Here is a 21,934-nt window from a genome sequence, read left to right as displayed (position 1 = left end):
GGATACTGGAGTGGGTTGCGATTTCCTTCTCCAGGAGATCTTCCCAACCCAGGGATTGAACTGGGGTCTCCTGCAATGCAGGTGGATTCTTTACCAACTGACCTACCAGGGAAGCTCCCAAACACAAGCTACCTGTCTACAAAGTTGGTGCATCTCCATACTATCCTGCTTACCCTGGAAGTGAAGGCAAATGCTGAAATGCTTCCTCCTAACCATCTCTTCCTTTCTTCTCTGCAGAGGCGTCCATCCTGAGCTACGACGGCAGCATGTACATGAAGATCATCATGCCCATGGTCATGCACACCGAGGCAGAGGATGTGTCCTTCCGCTTCATGTCCCAGCGAGCTTACGGGCTGCTGGTGGCCACCACCTCCAGGGACTCTGCCGACACCCTGCGTTTGGAGCTCGATGGGGGGCGTGTCAAGCTCATGGTTAACTTAGGTATCGTATGAAGTACCCTCTGCCACTCCGTTTGGGCTTGTCTTCCCTTTCTTTTCCGATTTTCATTGGTTTGATTGAATTCTTCGTTTGTTTCTTGAAAGTTAGCTGCTCACCTCTTGTTTAATAGACTGAGGATAAAACCCAACAGCAACAAACACCTTCTCCTTGTTTCTGCATGAGGTTTTTGATGTCAATTTCTGGTTTCTGACAGTGGTGGTATTTCTTTACTAGAAGATTCGTTTTCTAAGTTTCCTTTCTTGGTTTTTTGGAATCGTTTAGCTTTGTGTGAAACACGCTACTTTGGTCCATCTTTTGATCAATCCCATTCTCATTAAGTCCAACTCCTTGGTCACCACTCAAAACAGTCAAAGTTAGAGAGCAGGGCCAGGGCAGGAGATAGAAGCAAAATGGGAGGGTGGTATTGGAGGGAACAGAGCCACATAAGTGGGATGGGGAATGCAGTTTGAAGCTCCACAAGGACCAATCGCATGGGAAATTCTAGTGGCCTTGACAACACTACTATCTGCTTATACTTTCTCCTAGTAGGGAGGACCAGGCGCGTTGTTTCCGTGATCCCACTGCAGGAAAATTCTCTGAGTTTAGAGTCTGACACATTGAAGGACAGTGTGTCTCCTGATACGTATCTCCTTCTTCTTTCCTGACATTCCTACCCTCATTCAGCAGCCCTTTTTATAAAAATGATTAAGTCACACTGCTAACAGTTACTCTGTTCTCATATAATACATATCCAGTTTTCCTTCATGTTGAAAAATTGGCGATTTCAAATTGTAATTTTATTGAGAAAGGACCTCTTCTTCTACTGTAATTACTTATAGTAATACTTTGGAAATTTCTCTTTTTATGGCCTCACATTCTTTTGGGCTACTGACCTTGACTGAATTCTAATCAATACACTTTGGAAAGTGGGGACCTCTTGGTTTTTGCAAGAAAAAAAAAAAAAAGCAATCTGTGTTTCTGTTGATTCTACTCAATAGAAAGTCAATGCCTGTGTTGTCACAGCTGAGTTCAAACTTTCTAAGCCTATGAATAGTTTAAGGATGTAGAATATGTTTAGATACACAGCTCCTTCCCAAAGATGTCAGTAGGATGGCTTGTCAGAGGCGTGGGGATGACATGGTGGACACATGTAGCAGATACAACATGGTCCAGAATCCTAGATGGCCTGCTGGGAAGGTGGAAAATCCATACCACTCTTATCTGCTGTCAGGTCAACTGGTTACACTTGAAAAGTGCCTGTACTACAATCCTCAAATGCTCTAGGACACAGAAGACTGTTTTGAGCAGTGGCTTGTTTAGTTGTGTCTCCTTTTTTTTCCAGTTTGCAGCTTTTACAATACTATGCCCTTTTTCTTTTCCAACCACATTGGATTTCTGTTGTCAGTGCGTCTCTTGGTTTTTCTTTTGTGTACGTGTGTGTTTGGTTTTTTTTTTTTTTTTTCTTTTGCTGGATCTTTGTGAGTGTTCTTGAGTTTCCAGTCCTCCCCACCATCAGCCATGGTAAATCAAAAGATGGTATTCAACCCTTCAAAGGCCCAAAGCCTGCGGCCCGCATAGCAAACAGCCTTGCGAACAGAGTGTACTGAGCAGCCTACAGGGGCTGGCATCCCCCTGTCCCCTCCCCCTTCCCCTCCCTGCACCGTGCTCCCCACCTGAAACCACCCAACCGGACTGCATACCTGAAACCAACCACCAGGAGCCGGCTGTCAGCTTCTCTGAAAAACAGCAGAAAAGATTAAAACCAAGAACAACCCCTCCCCGAACCCAGATGAAAACAAATATGACCTCCTACTTAGCTCCCAGAAAAGAGGATTTATTGTCCATTTTTAACCATCTATTTTAAGGTAAGAGAGAGCCAGAGACATAAGAAATACTCAGCCCTTTGGGGTTCTAGGGAAATGCACATTGGCTTTAAGCAGATAACTTTTTTTTTTCCATTTTAGATTTTGTTTTGTAAGATTAGAAGGCCAACTGTGACAGGTCTCACATCTTAAAAGGAAAAATGGAAGTGGAGGGAGATAAAAGGGGATGATTCAGAAAGATGAACAGTTTCTCTCTCTCTCCCTTTCACACACACACACACACACACAGAGTCATAGATTCCAGATGTATTCCTAGAAGCATTATTTTTCCATTTTAAACTCTCATGAAAATCCGGGCAATGTGAATTTTTAAAAGACTCTGCTCTAGCCTCCTGGCTCCTTTCTGCATGTGATCAATGTACCTCCTTCTAGACCGAGGCATCATAGGCAAAACAGAGCGAGTCTACCCTGAAGAGCTCCGTGCTTCTTTAGAAACAATGGTGACTTTTCTCTGAAGGGTATGGTTCACCACAATTACTGGTTTCAATTACATAGCTTTCTTTCAACCATAACTGGAAACTGAACTTAAATTCCTTGAAATGTATGTACACACTCCATACTCATGCTTTGTTTGAAGGTTCTGTTGCCCTCCCTGCCCAGGGTGTACCCCTTCATAAATGCTTTCTTTCTCCCAGTCATGAATTCATCGTACCCTTTTTTGATTATAGTAGTAAACATCTCCAAGCAGCGTGTTCATTTATGTACAAAATCCCCATCACTAATTTTAGATGATCCCTCCCTCCATTTAAGTAATGTCTCTTTTCTAACACAGGCGCTAATGATACTCCTGTTTATTTCAAATTGTTCACACATATAAGCCCATGATATACATGTCTGTATTTTTCTGCTGTAGTATGTCTTCTAAACGTCAAGGAGACTAGGCTTTTCCAAGGGTCTTTCTTCCTGAAGATGGCAGCTGTGGCAATAGCAGGCATGGACAGTGTCCAGCTAAGCATAGCATGTTTTTAAAGCTGTGAGGTTGACTATTGACCAATCATATTTTGATCTGTTACTATTAAAAGCTATAATCACAATTTTAATATTATAGTATTTTTAAATATTAAAAAAAAACCCTTATTTTAATCCCACAGTAAGTTTGTGAGATAAATCAGTTACCTGTTTTTATGATTGCTTGATAGACACGAAACAAAGAAAGTAGGTCTCAGAGGTGGGACTACCCATGTTTCTAAACTACTGGATCATCCTGGGTTATCCATTACCTCCAAAGATCAATCCTGTGGATCAGTGATGTGACGGACTTAACGACTCTGGCTGCTTTCATGACCGTCACCTTTTACACATGCGCAGAAGGCATCTTTTGCCGTAGTGCTGGTGTGAGTGGAGCCAACAAGTCCATCAGGTTGGTGCAGCCTCGTTCACGGGCCTGTAGAACCCTCAGCAAGATGCAGGCCACCCTTCCTCAGTGACGGAGGCTTGTAGGCAGTGTCTTGCAGCTTGGTTAATTGCATTCAGGGTCTCCAGATGCTCTCTCTCTTTGGAAGCAGAGAAAGTAGGTCACAGTGGTGCGACTACCCATGTTTCTGAACTACTCAGTCATCATGGGTTCTCTGTTACTCAGGCAGAGAAAGTACTCCTGTCGACTGTATCCATCATTGAAGACCCACAGCTCCTAGGAACGTTCATCTCTTCCTTGCTCAAACCAAAGCTCATCAATATAGAAAATAACATTTCTCCTTTTAACTAAAATGAAACAAACAACACACACACACACAAAAGAATGAACATCATACACACACATCCATATCCCTCAAATACATGCCAAGGCTCAGGCAGAGAGAGAACTTCAGCTGTTACTGGAGCTCTAAAGGAGATTGCCTTGCCAGGACAGTTCTTCTGATTCGTTTCTCATTAAAAAGTACATCCTCACTAGCAAGACCACTCTCTCATACCCTATGAACAAGGGCCTGGGGTAGATTTTTCTTCCCAAGTATGTGTTTCAAGTAAGGTAACAAAATCATTCTCTACTTCTCAACTGAACATACCCAGCTGTTTGCTGTCTTGAAAGCTCCAAGTCCTCATGTTGACTTAAAGACACCATTCAGTTCATGGGACCATGTGGATGAACCCAGAAAGACGAGCCCGACCCAGCACCTCTGCCTAGATCAGATCCTTGACAGAGACGAGAGCCTCAGCCTCACAGAAACCCAAGCAGAAAGCCACTTCTCGTTTAAAGTTCTTGGGTTTCTTGCTTTAGGTTCCCTCTTTCCCTTTCCTTCTCTGAAGCGTGCCTGCACACCTGCTTCCCCTCCTTCTTGCATCCACGAGGGAAGGGCATTTCTCCAGCAGCTGAGACCTTGCTTCTCCCCTCCCCCAGCCCTCCCCTCCCCGTCCCCACCAGGGGCATGGCCTCCTCTGTCCGGCGATCGTACCAGATGCTCCAGGGCTGTTTGCTCCCACTTTTCTGTTGCGGTTGACGACACATGACAAACCTAACCGCATGAAACCAAACCCAGATTTTTCTCAAGAGATGTTCTGGGGAACAAATTAGCTTCCCGCCCCCACCTTCCTCAGAATGCTTGGGTGTTATAAATTGCTCCTGTCTGGATTCACATAGTTTTATTCTGCCCCGTCACTCGCCACTCATTTCTTTCACACTGACTTGCTTAAAGTGATTTACTTTGGGACATTTAAAAGGTGGCATTATCTTTCCATAAACCCTCCAAAACTACTGGGTTAACTTTAGCTAGAAGAAGAGCACAGTTTCTAGCTGTATTTTTTTTTTCCTGTAATTTTCTCTCTTTCCTTGATCATTTTCCTTTTACCTTTTAATATCTGACTTTAAACACATTCTTATGTGAATTCTGATCATAATAAAAAAAAAAAAAAACTTAGGTTCAGGTGGGCAGCCTGCTAACAATGCGCCTGAGACACGTCTCTGACCTTTCTGCCCCATCACCTGCCCGTTAACTCTGTGCTTGACCTCTGGGCCACGTGTCCATGGCGCCAAACAGATGCTAATAAAAGGATAGATGCTCTGATCTCTGACCCAAAATACCTTTTCTGGTGACCAGAACTGGAAAAAATAGCCATCTTTTTATTCCCTCTATTCCATGCCCCCCCTTTTTTTTAAAATGGACTTTTCTCTTCAAGATGCAGGGTCACAGGATGGGATAGGTCGGATGTCAAAGGTGCCCAGGACCACCTCCCCATGCACCCAACTCGCCTTCTCCTCGAATGCTGTGGGCGCTTGATTCAGTCTGAGCATTCAGGCAGGAAGACGGAGATGGGCTCCATGAGGGGTTGGTCTGGGGGCCTTTGAAACCGCAGCAGAGACCCTAGTCAATTGGGCTAACGTCATACAACTCCTTGGACCCAGCACCCGGCCCCGCCTCTCTAAAATCTGGGATGGGTGTTTGTGCGGTTAGCTGTTTGCAAGTGGCCATTTTATGACAGGAAATGACCAGGTGGTGTTAACCCTTTTCTTACCTCTGAAGACAAAGGCAAGTCTGCCTATGTGAATTTCTATCGCATTTGGGGCCTGACTTAAAGAGGGCGGAGGGAGTTTGGTTTTAGAAAAAGGGAAAGGGTTAAATACTGCCCTGAGAAACAAAATTTGAAAAAATGATATACTATGTCAGACTGGTGATATTATCTTTGGAATATTAAAACAAAAATTGTATTTTTGCTACTTTTAAAGAGCATTTTCAAGAAAAACAAATTATAGAGGGAAACAAAATATAAGCTGCATTTGGTGGGGAAATTTTTGCAGTATTTTCCAAGTTTAACAAAATTAATATTTCAAAGTCTGGGTTTGAAATACTTTAATAATAATGAACTGGATTTTTGAAGGAAAAAAAAAAGCAGCATACTTGGTGTCTATTGTGGATATATATGTATACCAGTATATATCTCTATACATATGTGTATATATATGTGTGTGTGTGTATATATATATGTATCCAACTTTACAAAACAATATACTGTACATATACACCCACCCTTGAACTTGTGCCTACTGTATATATATATATATATATAAAATGGCCACATTTCTTGCGTGTGTCTGTCCCCGGAAGGGTGGACTGATTGTTTTGGATGTCTGCAGCTGTTACCTTGAAGGATGCAATTTCATCTTTCATTTATTTTTCCCCATCTAGACTGTATCAGGATAAACTGTAACTCCAGTAAGTTTTCCCTCAAGTTTCATTTTGTTCTTTAAAAAAGAAAACTGACTTTATTTTATTTACTGTTTTATGAGCTGTTTTTCATTTGAAGTATTTTATTTTTTTGACGATGGAGTTGGGGGGAACTGGGGTTGACAAGCTGAAGGGCTGGGGTGATGATTTGGGCTGAGTGTGGCCCAAGATGTGGTTTCTAGATCAAGGCAGGTCCTTTCTTCTTTCCTTGCATTGGTTCTATATGCAGAAAAGGAGGAAAGGGCACCTGGCTAATGAAATAGCTTGAAAATGAATTGAAATGGTAATCTGTTGTTTTGGGAAAATAACTCTCAGGGCTGGACAAAAAAGTGTTAGAGCAACCATAATGCACTTCTCCACTACCGAAAACTTCAGAAAATGAAAGCAGGTTTCATGACCCACAAGGTGGCTGCCAACTCTGACATTTCTTTCTTGGCATTTATTGCTATACGGTTGAACTTTCTGTTTTGTTTTGTTTTTTTGTAGGAGGGCGGGCACAGCATTGCTCTTGGTAATAATGCAACATATTAACCAAAGACTTGAGACACGTTCATTTTAACCAAAGACTTGAGATGCATTCTAGTTCTTCTGAATAAAGAATGGCAGATTATTATTTTTACCTTATCCTATTTAAACATTCCACCTCTTGAAGAAGGATCTTAATGAGGGGCACGCTGAATACTACTCACACATTTCTTCCTTTGTCAGAGAAATGCACATTAACTTGAGTCATGAAGTAGGAGAATAGAAGGAGAAAGAGGAAAGATGGATGTGAAGGAAAGATAGGACCAGTTGATAAAAGAAAGAAAGGAAGAAACATACTTTTGAGTCCTACAGCATGTCATATAGGCAAGGCAGTTAAGTAATAATTAAGCAACTTGGGTAATCGGTTAGGGCGATTAGCTACAACAGGCAGTCCCAACACTTCAGTGGCTCAACAGAAAGATTTCATTCTTGTTCGGTCAGTCTCATACCAGTTGAGCAGCTCTCCTGGTCAATTCTCTTCAAAGAAATAATTCAGGCATCTAAGATTCTTTCATGACTTGGGTTCAGCCACCTTGGAGTTATTTCTTTACTTCCAGTTGTTCCCACAGGGAAGAGAGAGAGAGAGCTTGGGTGGTTACGCAGCATGTTTTATTGCTTTGCCTAAAAATGCCGTACATCCCTTCTGTTTATATTTTGTGAGATGTAGCTCCATCTTAAACTCAAAGGAAGTTGCTAAATACAGTCTCTGTGTGAAGCAGGAAGACAAAGTTGGATTGATGAAGCATCTCAGTTCAGTCGCTCAGTCGTGTTCAACTCTTTGTGACCCCATGGACTAGAGCACACCAAGCTTCGCTGTCTGTCACGAACCCCTGGAGCTTGCTCAAACTCATGTCCATGGAGTCAGTGATGCCGACCCGACGTCACCAACTCAATGAAGCATCTAGCACATATAATTCTCAGTATTATGTCCTCATTTTTTGCTTCTTTCCTTGCTAGTTTGTTGCTGTAGGAACAAACTCAAAAAAAGGAAGTAATCGTTTACATTTCATTGACTTGTTTATCTCATCCTTTAAAAAATTTTAAAGGTGTTAGCTGGCTTAACCTTCTTTCTTGGGAGATACACTATTAAGATGACCAACTAATAAAGCCCAAATCCATTTCTTAGAGGTAAATGTTCCATACAAATGAATAACAAAAAGAAATGTAAAAATAAAAAATCGATATAAACAACAACTTCTTAAAGTAGAGTGCTTTCTGCTTGTCTTGGCATCACTGTCAGTTAATTTAAGCAATATCCTATTTTGCTGTGTTTAAACATTTCTAATTAGCCAGAAATTTCTCCTGATATTTAGATCATTACAAATCTAATTGAAACATCCGTTTTCTCCAAAGACTGGCATTTTCTCTTTAAGTAGCTTTATTGAGATATAATTTCTATACCTCAAAATTCATCCATTGTAAGCCTGCAATTCAGCGATTTTTTTTTTTTAATTTCTAGGATTGTCCAAATATCACCATAGTCACATCTTTAGAACATTTCCAGCACTCCCCAAATTTCTCTTATGTCCTTTTGCAGTTAATCCTTGTGCATTCCCATAGTCCAACACAGCTGTTGGTCTGCTTTTGGCTCTGTAATTCTGTCTTTCCTGGACATTTTATATAAGTTGAATCATATAGCATGTAGTCATTTGTGTTTGGACTAAATACAGTGTATCTATGAAAAGTTTTGTCTTTTCATTTTGCATTAGTTTCCAGAAGGAACTAAAATGAAAGTTGAGCATGAAGGTAAAAAACCTCATCCAAAGTTGAAGCTGGCATCTTCTGGCTGCAGGGACTTATTTGCAGAGCAGAGAACCGAGGGAGCTATTTGATCAGGATATCAGGGCTGGCTTTTTGTGTTCTAGTCAAACTTTATCTTACATTTAACTCCATATATTCCATCTGTTCGGCCATGGAGAGTCATCACAAGACAAGTTCCTGGGTTCTTTCTCCTGGGAAGATGATGATTATTCTACAGATGTCAGCAGATTTCCTAAGCCAGACAAACGATTTTCTATTCAGAGCCACTAACACCAGCATTGAGAGGAAATGCAGGGAAAGATGTGTTTCCAACTTTGATCACAGAATAGAAACAGTAAGACTGGTTTAAATCAATATTTAGGTAAAGAGCCAAGACTGGATTTTGAAAATTTGATTTTGAATTCTCATGATAAATCTGTAACATACTAAGGAGGTTACTTTTGTTGAAAGCATGGAAGAAAGAACACATAGTGCTTGCTCCTGGCATCCAGGCTGAAGAGAAACACACACAGACACACACACAGAGACACACACACACAAGTTCTTCAAACTAATCTAAAGATCTTTACTACTAAGATGGGTAGATATGTACCCAGGATAATGTAGAGTTATAACGTAAATGTGATTCATTTTCTTGAAGTTAATTTTAATTGTTGATTTGGAATAAATACTTGAAAGCAAAGTGAAACAATGCAGAAGAATGAAAATAAGCATGAACCTTATTTAATATGTAAATCTTCTTTTATGTTTTAAGAAAAAGAATAAGAATTCAAAGACATATAATTTTTATTGTGTATTTTATTTTATTGTGTATCTTCTCTATTCCATTCCCAGCTTTATTGGCACTTGAGTGGAAAAGTTTGAGAAGATTACACAGCTAAATGCTGAGGTAAAAGAGACAAAGGGGACTAGAACTTCTAAACCCCTCTTTTTAATCACATGATATCAAAATTCATAGTTCAGCCTGTTACAGAATGTCAAGCTGTTTCTGTAATAGGTGTGCGGATCCTGTCTCTTACACAGTTTTTCACTGTAACAGTACAAGAAATAAGATTGATTTCCAGCTGAGTGTGAGAAGGAGATTCTTACCCCTGAGATCCAGCTGCCATTTCAATAGCAGTCTTAAGGGGTAATGGCTCAAGTTTCTAAACAAATTTTTTTTTCTCTCTTGAAGTGACACAGTAAATCAAACTTTAACTAAGTTTAAATACAAGTTCATAAGCTCTTCCCGTATTTCTTTTTAGAATCCCTGTCTTGTAAAGAAATCAGGTAAAATACTGAATGACATTAGCAGTTTTTCTTTTTTTTAATCTGCCTCAAAATATTGTTTGTTCTGGAGAATGGCTACCTCCAAGGGTTTGTGTGACTGTCTTTTTAACAGAGAGAGAGAGCATGAAAAAGAAGGACCGTCTTCCAATGTGAAGAGAAAGCCACTGAACATGAAAGAAGGCGGTGGTCTCCAAAGCCTTTTCCTTTCAGCTTTGGTGCGGGGCGCTTCTGTCAGTAACTGACCCAGCTCCCTGATGAGGGTTTCCAAGTGGCAGAAACAATCAGGTTCTCTGCCTTTCTCCCTTTCTTACCTTCTCTTTTCCAGTACTTTGTCTTTCCCCGTAATACCTATGATAGCATTACTCATTCCAAATCTTACTAGCCCTGCTTTCCCAGTCCTGCAAGAATACCACACCATGAATTCTTCTCCAGCTGCCATCATTAGACATTTGTTAGAGAGCATGCCAATCAGAGTCTTTGGTTGAACTGGGGACATTGCTGGGTTTGATAGATTCATCTGACAGGGATATTTAAAATTAAGTAGTAAAGAAATTTCCAGTCTAGAATTGACTTTAAAATTGCCAAAGAGCAACAGAGTTGGCAGTCATCATGGTGGGTTGAACTCCAGGGTGCCCTGGAGCGCAGCTAAAGAAAACAGGGCTGCTTTCTGGGAATTTCTGGAGGAAGTCACCATCCCCTATGGTTCCAGTTCCATGAGGCTGGCTGTACCTAGGAGGCACGTGGTTCTGCAAACAGGTATGAGCTTCTTGTTGATTTCATGGGTGTTTGCTTGGATGAAAGTCTGGAAAATGGTTTGTGGCCTTTCACCTCGTCTGATTGGGACTCTGGCCTCCAGGTTCCTAACGCCTCCTTCATCCCATCCCTTGTAAGTCCTGTGTTGTCTGAATGAATGCAGTGACTTCATATGGATTAAATATGAGTGTAGCAAGAATGAATATGTGTGTTGTGCTAAGTCGCTTCAGTCATGTCTGACTCTTTGCGACTCCATGGGCTGTAGCCCGCCAGGCTCCTCTGTCCGTGGGATTCTCCGGGCAAGGATTCTGGAGTGGGTTGCCATGCCCTCCTCCAGGGGACCTTCCCAACCCAGGGACTAAATCCACATCTCTTACATCTCCTGCCTTGGCAGGCAGGTTCTTTATGACTAACGACATTTGGGAAGTCCAGCATGAAATAATATAGTGAACACAAATTAATGAATACCAATTCCCCCTCCTTTTTTTTTTTTTTTTCCAATCTTTCTCTCTCAAAGGCTAATTCTTCTGTGATCACTTTTTCATTCTTTCTGAAAAGGGGGGGCATATCTCACATGAAAATTGTGAATTCCATGCATATGCCTGATTATTTAGGTATATGTAGACCTCCCCCTAAGTTGCTTTCAACTTGAAGACTTAACTGATTTATCTATGACAAGGTTAATTTTTTCTTCTTCGACATAGAGGAGAAAAGAAACAATGTCACGCAAAAATATACTGACCTGAAATCACTGAAGCACCGCATGTAGTCATTTGTGTCTTTTATAATCTTGTCCACGTCCCACAGACTGAGTCTGTTGTCTTTGAATCACAGAGACGCACAATAATGTAAGATCTGAAAGAAAATAACATCACAAGGATATGGTCTCTCCAAATCATATCTCTGAAAACTACTAGTATTTATCAATACTAAATATTCCTTCTCTTGCACCTGCTCGCCTAGCACCTGTTCTTTGTTTTCCGCCCTTGCTTCTTGGCCTTGAGTTTCCAAGCAGACTCAATGCCAGTGTTTTGGCAAAGTCAACAAGGTGTGGGTGGCTTTGCTTCATTTAGGCATGGCTTGGTGAACTCCAGTTTATTACACTTGACTTCTGGTTTTCTTCTCTTTTTCTCTGTCTTCCCTGCCTAGGTACTAGAATAAATTGCATCATCTTTAGGCCTGGTTTATCAAGAAATCCCAGAGCTGACTTGCTCAGCTCATCCCTTCAACTCAGAAATACTTCTCTCGCGTCCACCAGGAAGGCTAACCTCTTCACTCTTAAAAGTTTTCTCAGAGGGAAATTGTGGTCTTTTTGGTATCCATTCCAAGGTTTGGATCACCTCTGCTGTGAGCCTGACCATACCGCTTTTCCCAGTAGAGTTTTAGTGGAGACAGAAAAATCACAAAGCAGAATCTTATGTACAGTAATGTGTTATTATCTACCAAACTACCGGCATCACACCAGAGACTTTCTATTTCTATAATAAATGGTTGTGCTGTACTTCAGCATTCATCAAAACCTGAGTTTTAAAAGATAACACATACTTTTGTTTCTCTTTGGAAGGTTTTATGTTTCTTGTGACATACGAAACACCTCATATGTAAGTTTATTAACAGTATCAATAGTAGGCGGATTTGAGTATGCTCATAGGCTGCTTCCTAAATATTTAATAGGAAACGCTTAATAAATATTCAGACTGCATTTATTTTAAAATAGTTTAAACATTGTAGAGGGAACAAAAGGCAATGTTGCAAAAATTCTCCGTTGTATCCCTAATTTTAGTCCCCCAGTTTCCAGGCGCAAGCTAAAGTATCAGTACTTTAACATTGTTTCAGAGGCAATCGATATGAGTGTGAAATGTTATTATCATGTTCTCCATAGTAATTACCACAGTTATTACCACATTCTCCCCTCCTCTTTGTCTTCCTTCTGCTTAGCACAATGGTAACACATTTTTCTGAATCTTGCCTTTTTTCCCCCACAAAATGTCTTAGGGACTATTCCCTATAATAGGAATGTAAAGACCTACTTTATTCTTTTCAATAGTCACATAATGTCACATTTTATGGAAGTATTATATTTGATTAAATCAGTACCTTACTGTTAAATGTTCAGATTTTTTCTCGGATTTTTCACTACTAAAAGTGAGAAAATACACGCTCTTGTTCACCAGTCTTTGAGTTCATGTACGGCAACATCTGTTAGTTAAATCCCTAAAGGTAAAGTTACTAGGTCAACAGGTAAGTACATAACAAAAATATTGATAGATATTGCCAAATTGCATTCCCAAGAGGTTGTCCAGATTTATATCACCCTTGCCAAATACTTCATATTATCAAATTTCTTGTTCATTTTCTCCAACTACTTTTTTACAATGTGGCTGTCACATATTCAAGCAGTGACCCACTCACAGACCTTTACCTTCCATTCTTTCACTTCTTCAGATACCTGCACGGACAAATGGCATTCAAAGTCTTGGTGACCATTTATACCAGAAATATTTTAATGGAAATCTGCTGCAGCAGCATTTGATAATTTGCTAATCTTTTTTTTTTCCCTAGTAAAAGGGATGTTGTAGAAAAGTGGTAGTATGTTACAGTTGTTTTGTGTTATTATCTTCTTGTACTTCTGCTTGTCTATGTTGGAATCCCAGCAAAGAGAGGCATTTAAGTACCATTACAAAGAGCAAGAAGGACTCTGGAGCTAAATAGCCTGGGCTCAACCTTTTCATTCTATACTGCTAATGAACTATGTGCCTGTGGACAACTGACTTTAACCCTCAGTTCCCTCATTTGTAAAACGGGCATGATTACCGTGCCTACGTCTTTGAGCAAGCCCAGAACTAATGTCTGGTGTTGATGAGGATGACTAATCCTGTCAGCATATACTCCTGTAATAAAAGGTGACCTTTTTTCTTGAAGATATTCTATTTTATCCAAGCCATCTTCTACTTTATTTTTTATCCTTTTAAATTTTATTATGGGTGTATAATTGCTTTGCAATGTTGTGTTAGTTTCTGCTGCCTAATAGAAAAGATGATCTGTTGAGAACTGTTTTTGTTTAAGAATAGATATATATGTGTTCTTTTATATATATATATATATTTGTAATTATATATATATAAATAATTTTATGTATTTATTTGTGTCTATGCCGGTTTGATGAAAGTGAAAGAGAAGAGTGAAAAAGTTGGCTTAAAGCTCAACATTCAGAAAACTAAGATCATGGCATCTTCTCCCAGCACTTCATGGGAAATAGATGGGGAAACAGTGTCAGACTTTATTTTTTGGGGCTCCAAAGTCACTGCAGATGGTGACTGCAGCCATGAAATTAAAAGATGCTTACTCCTTGGAAGGAAAGTTATGACCAACCTAGATAGCACATTAAAAAGCAGAGACATTACTTTGCCAACAAAGGTCTGTCTAGTCAAGGCTATGGTTTTACCAGTGGTCATGTACGGATGTGAGAGTTGGACTGTGAAGAAGGCTGAGCACCGAAGAATTGATGCTTTTGAATTGTGGTGTTGGAGAATACTCTTGAGAGTCCCTTGGACTGCAAGGAGATCCAACCCGTCCATTCTAAAGGAGATCAGTCCTGGGTGTTCACTGGAGGGACTGATACTAAAGCTGAAACTCCAAATACTTTGGCCACCTCATGCGGAGAGTTGACTCATTGGAAAAGACCCTGATGCTGGCAAAGATTGAGGGCAGGAGGAGAAGGGGACAACAGAGGATGAGATGGCTGTATGGCATCACCGACTCAATGGACGTGAGTTTGAGTGAACTCCGGGAGTTGGTGATGGACAGGGAAGCCTGGCGTGCTGCGATTCATGGGGTCGCAAAGAGTCGGACATGACTGAGCGACTGAACTGAACTGAACTGATGCCGGTTGTTTGTTGCTGGGCTGGCTTTTCTCTAGTTGCGGAGACCAGGGGCTGCTCTTGGCTGTGGTGCCTTGGCTTCTCGTTGCGGTGGCTTCTCCTGTGTGGAGCACAGGCTTTAGGGCATGCAGGCTTCAGGAGCTGCGGCGTGTAGGCTCAATAGTTGCAGTTCCCAGGCTCTAGAGCTCAGGCTCAATAGTTGAGGTGCACGGGCTTAGTTGTTCCACGGCATGTGGGGTCTTCCCAGTCCAGGGATGGAACTTATGTCTCCTGCATTGGCCGGTGGACTCTTTACCACTGAGCTACCTGGGAATCCCTGAATATATTCTTGAAACCATTCTTGGCAGCTTAATAAATGCCTGTGAAATGAATATCCTACTTCCTTTAGTCTATTGCTCAGGGAAATAATAAACTCAAGTTCATCAGAGTTGAATTGGATTCTGCATGAGTAACATTACTAATATTGTTGATGAGACCATCATATTGGGTTCCCCACCCCCACAGTGCATAATGATAAAGAAATACTTGATGTTAATCCAGAACTAATGAAAATATTTTGGCTTCATGAGTTCCTCTGTGTTTGTTTTGGGGTTTATGATGCTATTTTAATAAAAGCTTAATAGTGTTCTACAATGAAAATATTATCTTTTTAAGTGCACAGATATGATTCAATGATATCATATTTGTGACTTTAATATCTTCTAATATCAATTTGTATAATCTAAACAGGAACTAAAATAAAATAGAGTCAGGGAAGTAAGACTTTTTGCAGCAAGGATCCAGACTTCTGGCTAAGAACATTACTGTCTGCTGGGCTTCCTTGGCACATTTTCCTGTATCATGGTTTTAAAAGTCATCAGGTTCATTCAGACTATTAAGGGAAAGGAGAGCCAGTTCCCAAAAAGGTGAAGAGAGTCATCTTCTTCTTCTGAGGTCTTGTATTTTGGTTTCAACCAGTTTGCTGAAGCATGGCATACATCCTTTTTTTGTTTTGTTAAGAGATTCACATGTGGACCTTTGGGTAATTGAAATTACACATATACCATACAAAGGCTGATGGTTCGTGCCTGATCAGATCCATGCATGATGCCTTGAGAAGTAGAAACTTAATGATCATTTAGCAGTTAGGATTACAGTGCCATCCATCCCAGCTTCCTTTGAGAACAGGTTAAGGGAGACACACAGAGAAGCTTCTTCTTTAGCTCAGGCTCCTTTTCTGTGATTTCAGGCTGATCCCTGCACTCTAGTATGCAAATCGTCACCTTTTGGTTTGTTTCTCTTACCTACAGTGAGTTCCTGGTATGGAAAAGTCCACTTAAGAAAGTATTTTAACCTTTGTGATTCATCTGGCTTTTAAAAAGATAAAGGGATTGGGATCAAGCACCCAATTAAAGAGCAGACAGATTGAAATTGAGGCATTAAATTATAGGTAAGTGTTTTCTCAAAAAGAGAGTGTTTTGTCTCATCAAAGAAAGGTACAGAGGAAATAGCAAAGGAGATGGAAAAAGCAAAGGAGTTAAAAACACATGACCTCACAAAGTATATAGGTATAAGCCAAGTTGATAGTTATTAAATTCTAGGAAAGGTTGATAAATAAAGGGGTAAGGGACTTCCCTGGTGGCCCAGTGGCTCCTTGCTCCCAATGCGGGAGGGCCTGAATTCAATCCCTGGTCTGAGAACTAGATCCCACGTGCTGCAACTAGGGGTCTGCATGCCACAGCTAAAGATCCTGCATGCTGCGACTAAAGGCCCAGCGTAGCCAAATAAACAAGTTAATATTTTAAAAATTAAACAAAAATATAAAGGGGTAAAAGCTCTATTGTAACATTCTAAAAATAAGCAAACAAGATGCCAGTTTAGGAATGATCTGTTGTGAACTGTCAGGCAAGAGCAGCCATATGTAAATTAGAACTGTTTCCCAATCACAGTTCAAGCCATTAAACTGTATTAAGTTAGTGTACATAGCTTGGAGATATATACATGTGCTGTTCGAAATCTCCTCAGTTGTGTCCGACTCTGCGTTCCTGTGGACCGTAGCCTGCCAGGCTACTCCGTCCATGGGATTCTGCAGGCAAGAATACGGGAGTGGGTTGCCATGTCCTCCTGCAGGGGATCTTCCCGACCCAGGGATCGAACCCGAGTCTCTTACATCTTCTGCTTTGGCAGGTGGGTTCTTTAATACGAGCACCAGCTGGGAGGCCCAGAGATCCATACATACCTGTAGTGATTCCTTACGTCAGCACAACCTGAACTTTTTATGCTGATATCTGGCCACTGTAGGATTTGCATGACCTAAAACTACCTTGGATATCGTGTACTCAAACAATACTAAGTCACTGAGGTAATGAATTGTACCCACTCCTTTCCCTTAATTTACCATTTATACAGATACTCTTAGGAATTGATACAGAGACGCAGGCCCCAAAAACACATTACAACTTTTTGTTTTGTTGTCATCCTAAAGGGAAGAAAGTTAACTGAAGAGTGAATTTGTTCTTTTTTCCCTAATAATCTGAAAGAATAAATATTTCTCTGTAAAGCAAGGAATTGCAGAGAGAATGAAGGTCTCCATGAAATTCTATTTGGCTGGGTTGTGGTTGGAGTCAGCATTTCATGAAGGAGGATAAATGTGTATCAGTAAATATCATATGTTGTCACTCTTCATTCGTTTATTTAATGAGCATTTACTGGGAGTTAGCTGGGTTCCATGTGTTGATGTCAGTTTTAGGGATTTATACTATGGATTTCCAAGGGACATACAGTAGGGATCCTCATAGTCTAGGCACGTCCCCACTTTCCTCCCATTTTCTGATTCTCATAGATCCACTGAAGCTCGGACATATGTATCTTTGAAATGCAGATGAGCTTCTCATAGATTTCATTCAGCAGTGGTTCATTGCAGTATTCTGTTCAAAATAATGGTTCTTTTTTTCACAATGTGTATATATATATATATTTCACTATATATAGTACCTAGTTATAATAATCTATATCTTCCTGAATGATGATGCAATAGAAAAATGTTAAAAAGCATATGTCCTAAAAGAGAGACAAATGTTAATAGAGATCATATCCACTGAAGCAAAGCCTTCTAATGGGTATGAGTTCAGGGTCCTCCAAAGAGGCCTGTTGGGTGGGTGTGTGTGTGTGTATGTATGTGTGTGTGTGAATCACTCAGCCGTGTCTCACTCTTTTGCAACCCCATGGACTGTAGCCCACCAGGCTCCTTCTGTCCTTAGGTTTCCCAGGCAAGAATACTGGAGTTTGTTGCCATTCCCTACCCTAGGAGATCTTCCTGGCCCAGGGATTAAGTCCGCATCTCCTGCTTTGGCAGGCAGGTTTTTTTTACCATTGCACCAACTGGGAAGCTCAGTTAAAATATTCACATATCACAAATGGGGAAGCCAAGGCTTGTGGAAAGGACATGCATTGCCCAAAGCCTCAGGGTGATTAGTGGCAGGCATGAATCTTCAAAAAATTTAATTTCCTGATTCTTAATCAAATGAACACTGTTGGTCACCCAAATTGTAGTCTTTTAATGATGACACAGGAGAAGACGGGGACGACAGAGGATGACATGTTTGGATGGCATTGCCAGCTTGACGGACATGAGTTTGAGCAAGCTCCGGGAGTTAGTGATAGACAGGGAAGCCTGGCGTGCTGTAGTCCATGGGGTCGCAAAGAGTCGGACACAACTGAGTGACTGAACAGAATGATGACACAAACATTATTTTCTTCAGAGTTATCTTAAAAGGGGGAGGGCACTAAAAGGTACCAAATTAGGAAGGATATTATGGCCTAAACTCCTGCTTGTGGGGTGAGCAGCCTTATGAATAGACTGAAATTTAGTTCTGGAGTTGAGATGACAGAAATGAAGTCAGTGTCACCCAGAGGTGTGGGCAGGATGAAATCTAAAGCAATAAGCATAGCGGGCTATGCCTCTATTCTTGAGAAAATGAAAATTCAGAATGCTCAAGATGGAGAGAGGAAAGTCTGTTGTTTCCTTTGAATGGTTTTCCTGACAGTCTATCAGGAAGGCCTTTTCCTTCCTTCCCGTCTCAGAACCCTAGGAGAAGGAACTATCCTGCTGACCAAAAGGAGGATGCCCTCAGGAGTAGGGTGGTGAGAGCAGCAGAGAGAAGGCAGCATGGGAGCCGAGCAGTAAACGATGATGACAAAGGTGTACAAGACAGGCAAAGACCGAGAGAAAGGACATGCGCGTCTTTGCAATGGCATAGCGTGAGAGGGGAGAAGGCAATGGCACCCCACTCCAGTACTCTTGACTGGAAAATCCTATGGACGGAGGAGTCTGGTAGGCTGCAATCCATGGGGTTGCTAAGGGTCGGACACGACTGAGCGACTTCATTTTCACTTTTCACTTTTCACTTTCATGCATTGGAGAAGGAAATGGCAACCCACTCCAGTGTTCTTGCCTGGAGAATCCCAGGGATGGGGGAGCCTGGAGGGCTGCCGTCTATGGGGTCGCACAGAGTCGGACACGACTGATGCGACTTAGCAGCAGCAGCAGCAGCAGCAGTGTGAGAGGAGTGTGTTTTATTGCCACAGAAAACGTCTGTATCTTTCCAATCTCACGAAGAAAAAGAGAACCCAGTGGAAGATGGATAAAGACAATATGGTGAGGCCACTGGACCAGGGGATGGCCTGAGAAGGCTTGTCGTCTCCTCGTGAGAAGAAATTGATGGTTGAAAGTAACCAGTGAACCAGTGAAGTCGCTCAGTTGTGTTCGACTCTCTGCGATCCCATGGACTGTAGCCCACCAGGCTCCTCCATCCATGGAATTTTCCAGACAAGAGTACTGGAGTAGGTTGCCATTGCCTTCTCCAGGGGATCTTCCCAACTCTTTGCGACTCTATGGACTACACAGTCCATAGAATTCTCCAGGCCACAATAATGGAGTGGGTAAGCCTTTCCCTTCTCCAGGGGATCTTCCCAACCCAGGGTTTGAACCCAGGTCTCCCACATTGCAGGCAGATTCTTTACCAGCTGAGCCACCAGGGAAGCCCAGTTGAAATTAAAGTCACCCTGTATACCTGTCAGTAGTTGGAATGTTTACCCGATTCACTGATGGTGATTTATAAGCAAGCTCCCTTTTTGATAAAGGATCCAATTAAAAAAAAAAAAAAAAACTTGTTAGAAACGCTAGTTGTTATGTTACCCTATTGACTAGGTAAATGCCCAGATATTTATGACTGATTTTTCCACACACCTACATACCTGGAAGAATGAGACTCTCATGACTGACATGTCAAAGGCGTGAAAATTAAACACTAAGACCAAATCCATTATTTCCCCTCTACAGATCTTCACTGAACCCTATTCCTCTTTTTTTTTTTTTTATAGCAAATAATGGATGCTGGTAAGTCTGTATACAAGAGAATTTGTAATACAAAGTTAAAAATCTTTTGCTATTGTTATATAATGTGATTGACTTCACAGATGGTTACTAGTTACAGTAAAAATTATAGCCAAGAGTGAGTGTTTTCTGCATGCCAGGCACCAAGATGAGCACTTTGTTTGCATCATCTTGTTTAATGTTCACCATAGTCTTACAAGGTGTTATAATCCTCATTTTAGAAATGAGACTTAATCATATGAAATGCTTTGCCCGGTCTCACATTCAGTATATGCTGTGCATAGTCATTCAGTCTTTCTGACTCTTTGTGAGCCCATGAACATTAGCCCACCAGGCTCCTCTGTTCATGGAATTCTCCAAGGAAGAATACTGAAATGGGTTACCATTCCCTTCTCCAGGGTATTTTCCCAACCCAGGGATCGAACCCAGGTCTCCCGAATTGCAGGCAGGTTCTTTACCATCTGAGCCACCAGGAAAGCCCCACATTCTGTATACCTGACCCTAAAGCTGTGCTCCTCACCACAGCACATATTGCTTCTGCTCAGATGCTCGAATGAATTCAGCTAGCACTCCAGGACAAGAGCTAGTGGTTCCCATGAAAGATGCTGCATCCAGTCACTAGTAAGTCCTGTTTCTTTAGCGTGCCTTTCTGTAACCTTGACCTTTCCAGAGTTAGCCTTCCTCCGCTCAGCTTTATAGGCATATTGCTTAATTCTATGACTGAAATGTAGTTGGCAGTTAGGGATGCCTAGAGGATGAATTAGGAATTATCACAGACAATGGGATGACTAAGCAGAAGGTAGTGTTGGAATGCCATAACTGCTAATTGCTGAGCCATCCTCTGTGCTTAGTTTCACATCATTAGGATTATAATTAATTCAGTAAATGTACATTAATGCCAACAATACATCTATCAAAGATACAATGATGACACTGTCTTAAGTACAGTGTTAATTGGTATTCCCTGCCTTTTGTCTCTTTCTATTAGACCCTAGTGCTGTAGTCTCAGCAAACAGATTATGCGACCCTGAATTCCCCAAGCTCTCTGATACTCCTCTTTCTGCATCTGTGCTTTGCCTTATGCACTGTGTACCATTTCTCTCTGTTTCACCATCACCAACTGCTTCTCATCCTTCATGACGGCTCAAGGGTCATGACGGCTCAAGAAGCCTTCCCTTCCCTAGGCATGTCTAGGTTTCTTCATCTCTGAAGTTCCAGAGCACCCTGAATGCACATCTTTCAGAAGTCTCATAACATTTGTGTCGCTTTATTTGCTTACATGTGCATCTCTCAAACCAATCTCTGGATTCCTCACAGTTTAGGAAAATGTCCTCTTCGGCATTGTATTCTTACTGTCTAGCACAGTGCTAGACATATGGTTGGCATTAATGCACATTTATTGAATTCATAATTATAAACCTAATGACTTGAAACTTGGGATGACAAGAGAAATCTCCATAGATGAATACATATTTCTTAATAAGAGGAAAATTGTCCCACATTTACAAAGAGGGAAGTAGCAGCAGATCCCATTCGATTATCAAGGGGTTACCATGATATAGGGTCTTTGCCCAAGTCTTAAAGAGAAATCCTTACTAATATTACTATGTTAGAAGGCTAACATTTAACATGAGGAAATGTGATTTCAAAGTGATATGACTCTTCTTTTGCCTACATGATTGTTCAAAGAAACATCAAAAGCACAAGTTACTTTTGGGCAGTATTGTTCTGTACACGTCAAACTGAGTAGATTCTATGTCTTACCCACTCTGGATAGAAATATATGTCCTGTATTATTTTTATTGGCCTCTTTAAACTTCAGACTGATCCTGAAGAGAAGGAGGAAGATTACTCACAACAGGTAAACAAAACAAGCAACAGCAGCGTGAGCGG

General features: G+C 41.1%; 1 protein-coding gene across 11 annotated transcripts in view; it reads left to right on the top strand.

The window, feature by feature from the left end:
- Nucleotides 1–21,934, top strand: part of NRXN3 (neurexin 3) — a 1,787,606-nt gene that overhangs the window by 663,402 nt on the left and 1,102,270 nt on the right. For 8 of the 11 annotated variants that reach the window (XM_086319413.1, XM_086319426.1, XM_086319415.1 and 5 more), the window contains 2 exons: nt 238–441; nt 6,440–6,466. In XM_086319413.1, coding sequence (XP_086175539.1) covers nt 238–441; nt 6,440–6,466 — 231 coding nt within the window. The remainder of the gene's footprint in view (nt 1–237; nt 442–6,439; nt 6,467–21,934) is intronic. The other 3 variants (XM_086319414.1, XM_086319421.1, XM_086319422.1) reach the window with 1 other exon arrangement.

This window comes from Bos grunniens, chromosome 10 (assembly GCF_055505025.1).
Source record: "Bos grunniens cultivar Pamir isolate PY7600 chromosome 10, Bosgru_T2T1.0, whole genome shotgun sequence".
Lineage (NCBI taxonomy): Eukaryota > Metazoa > Chordata > Mammalia > Artiodactyla > Bovidae > Bos > Bos grunniens.
Note: the sequence above shows the minus strand (reverse complement) of the source record. Positions and strands in the feature narration are given on the sequence as shown.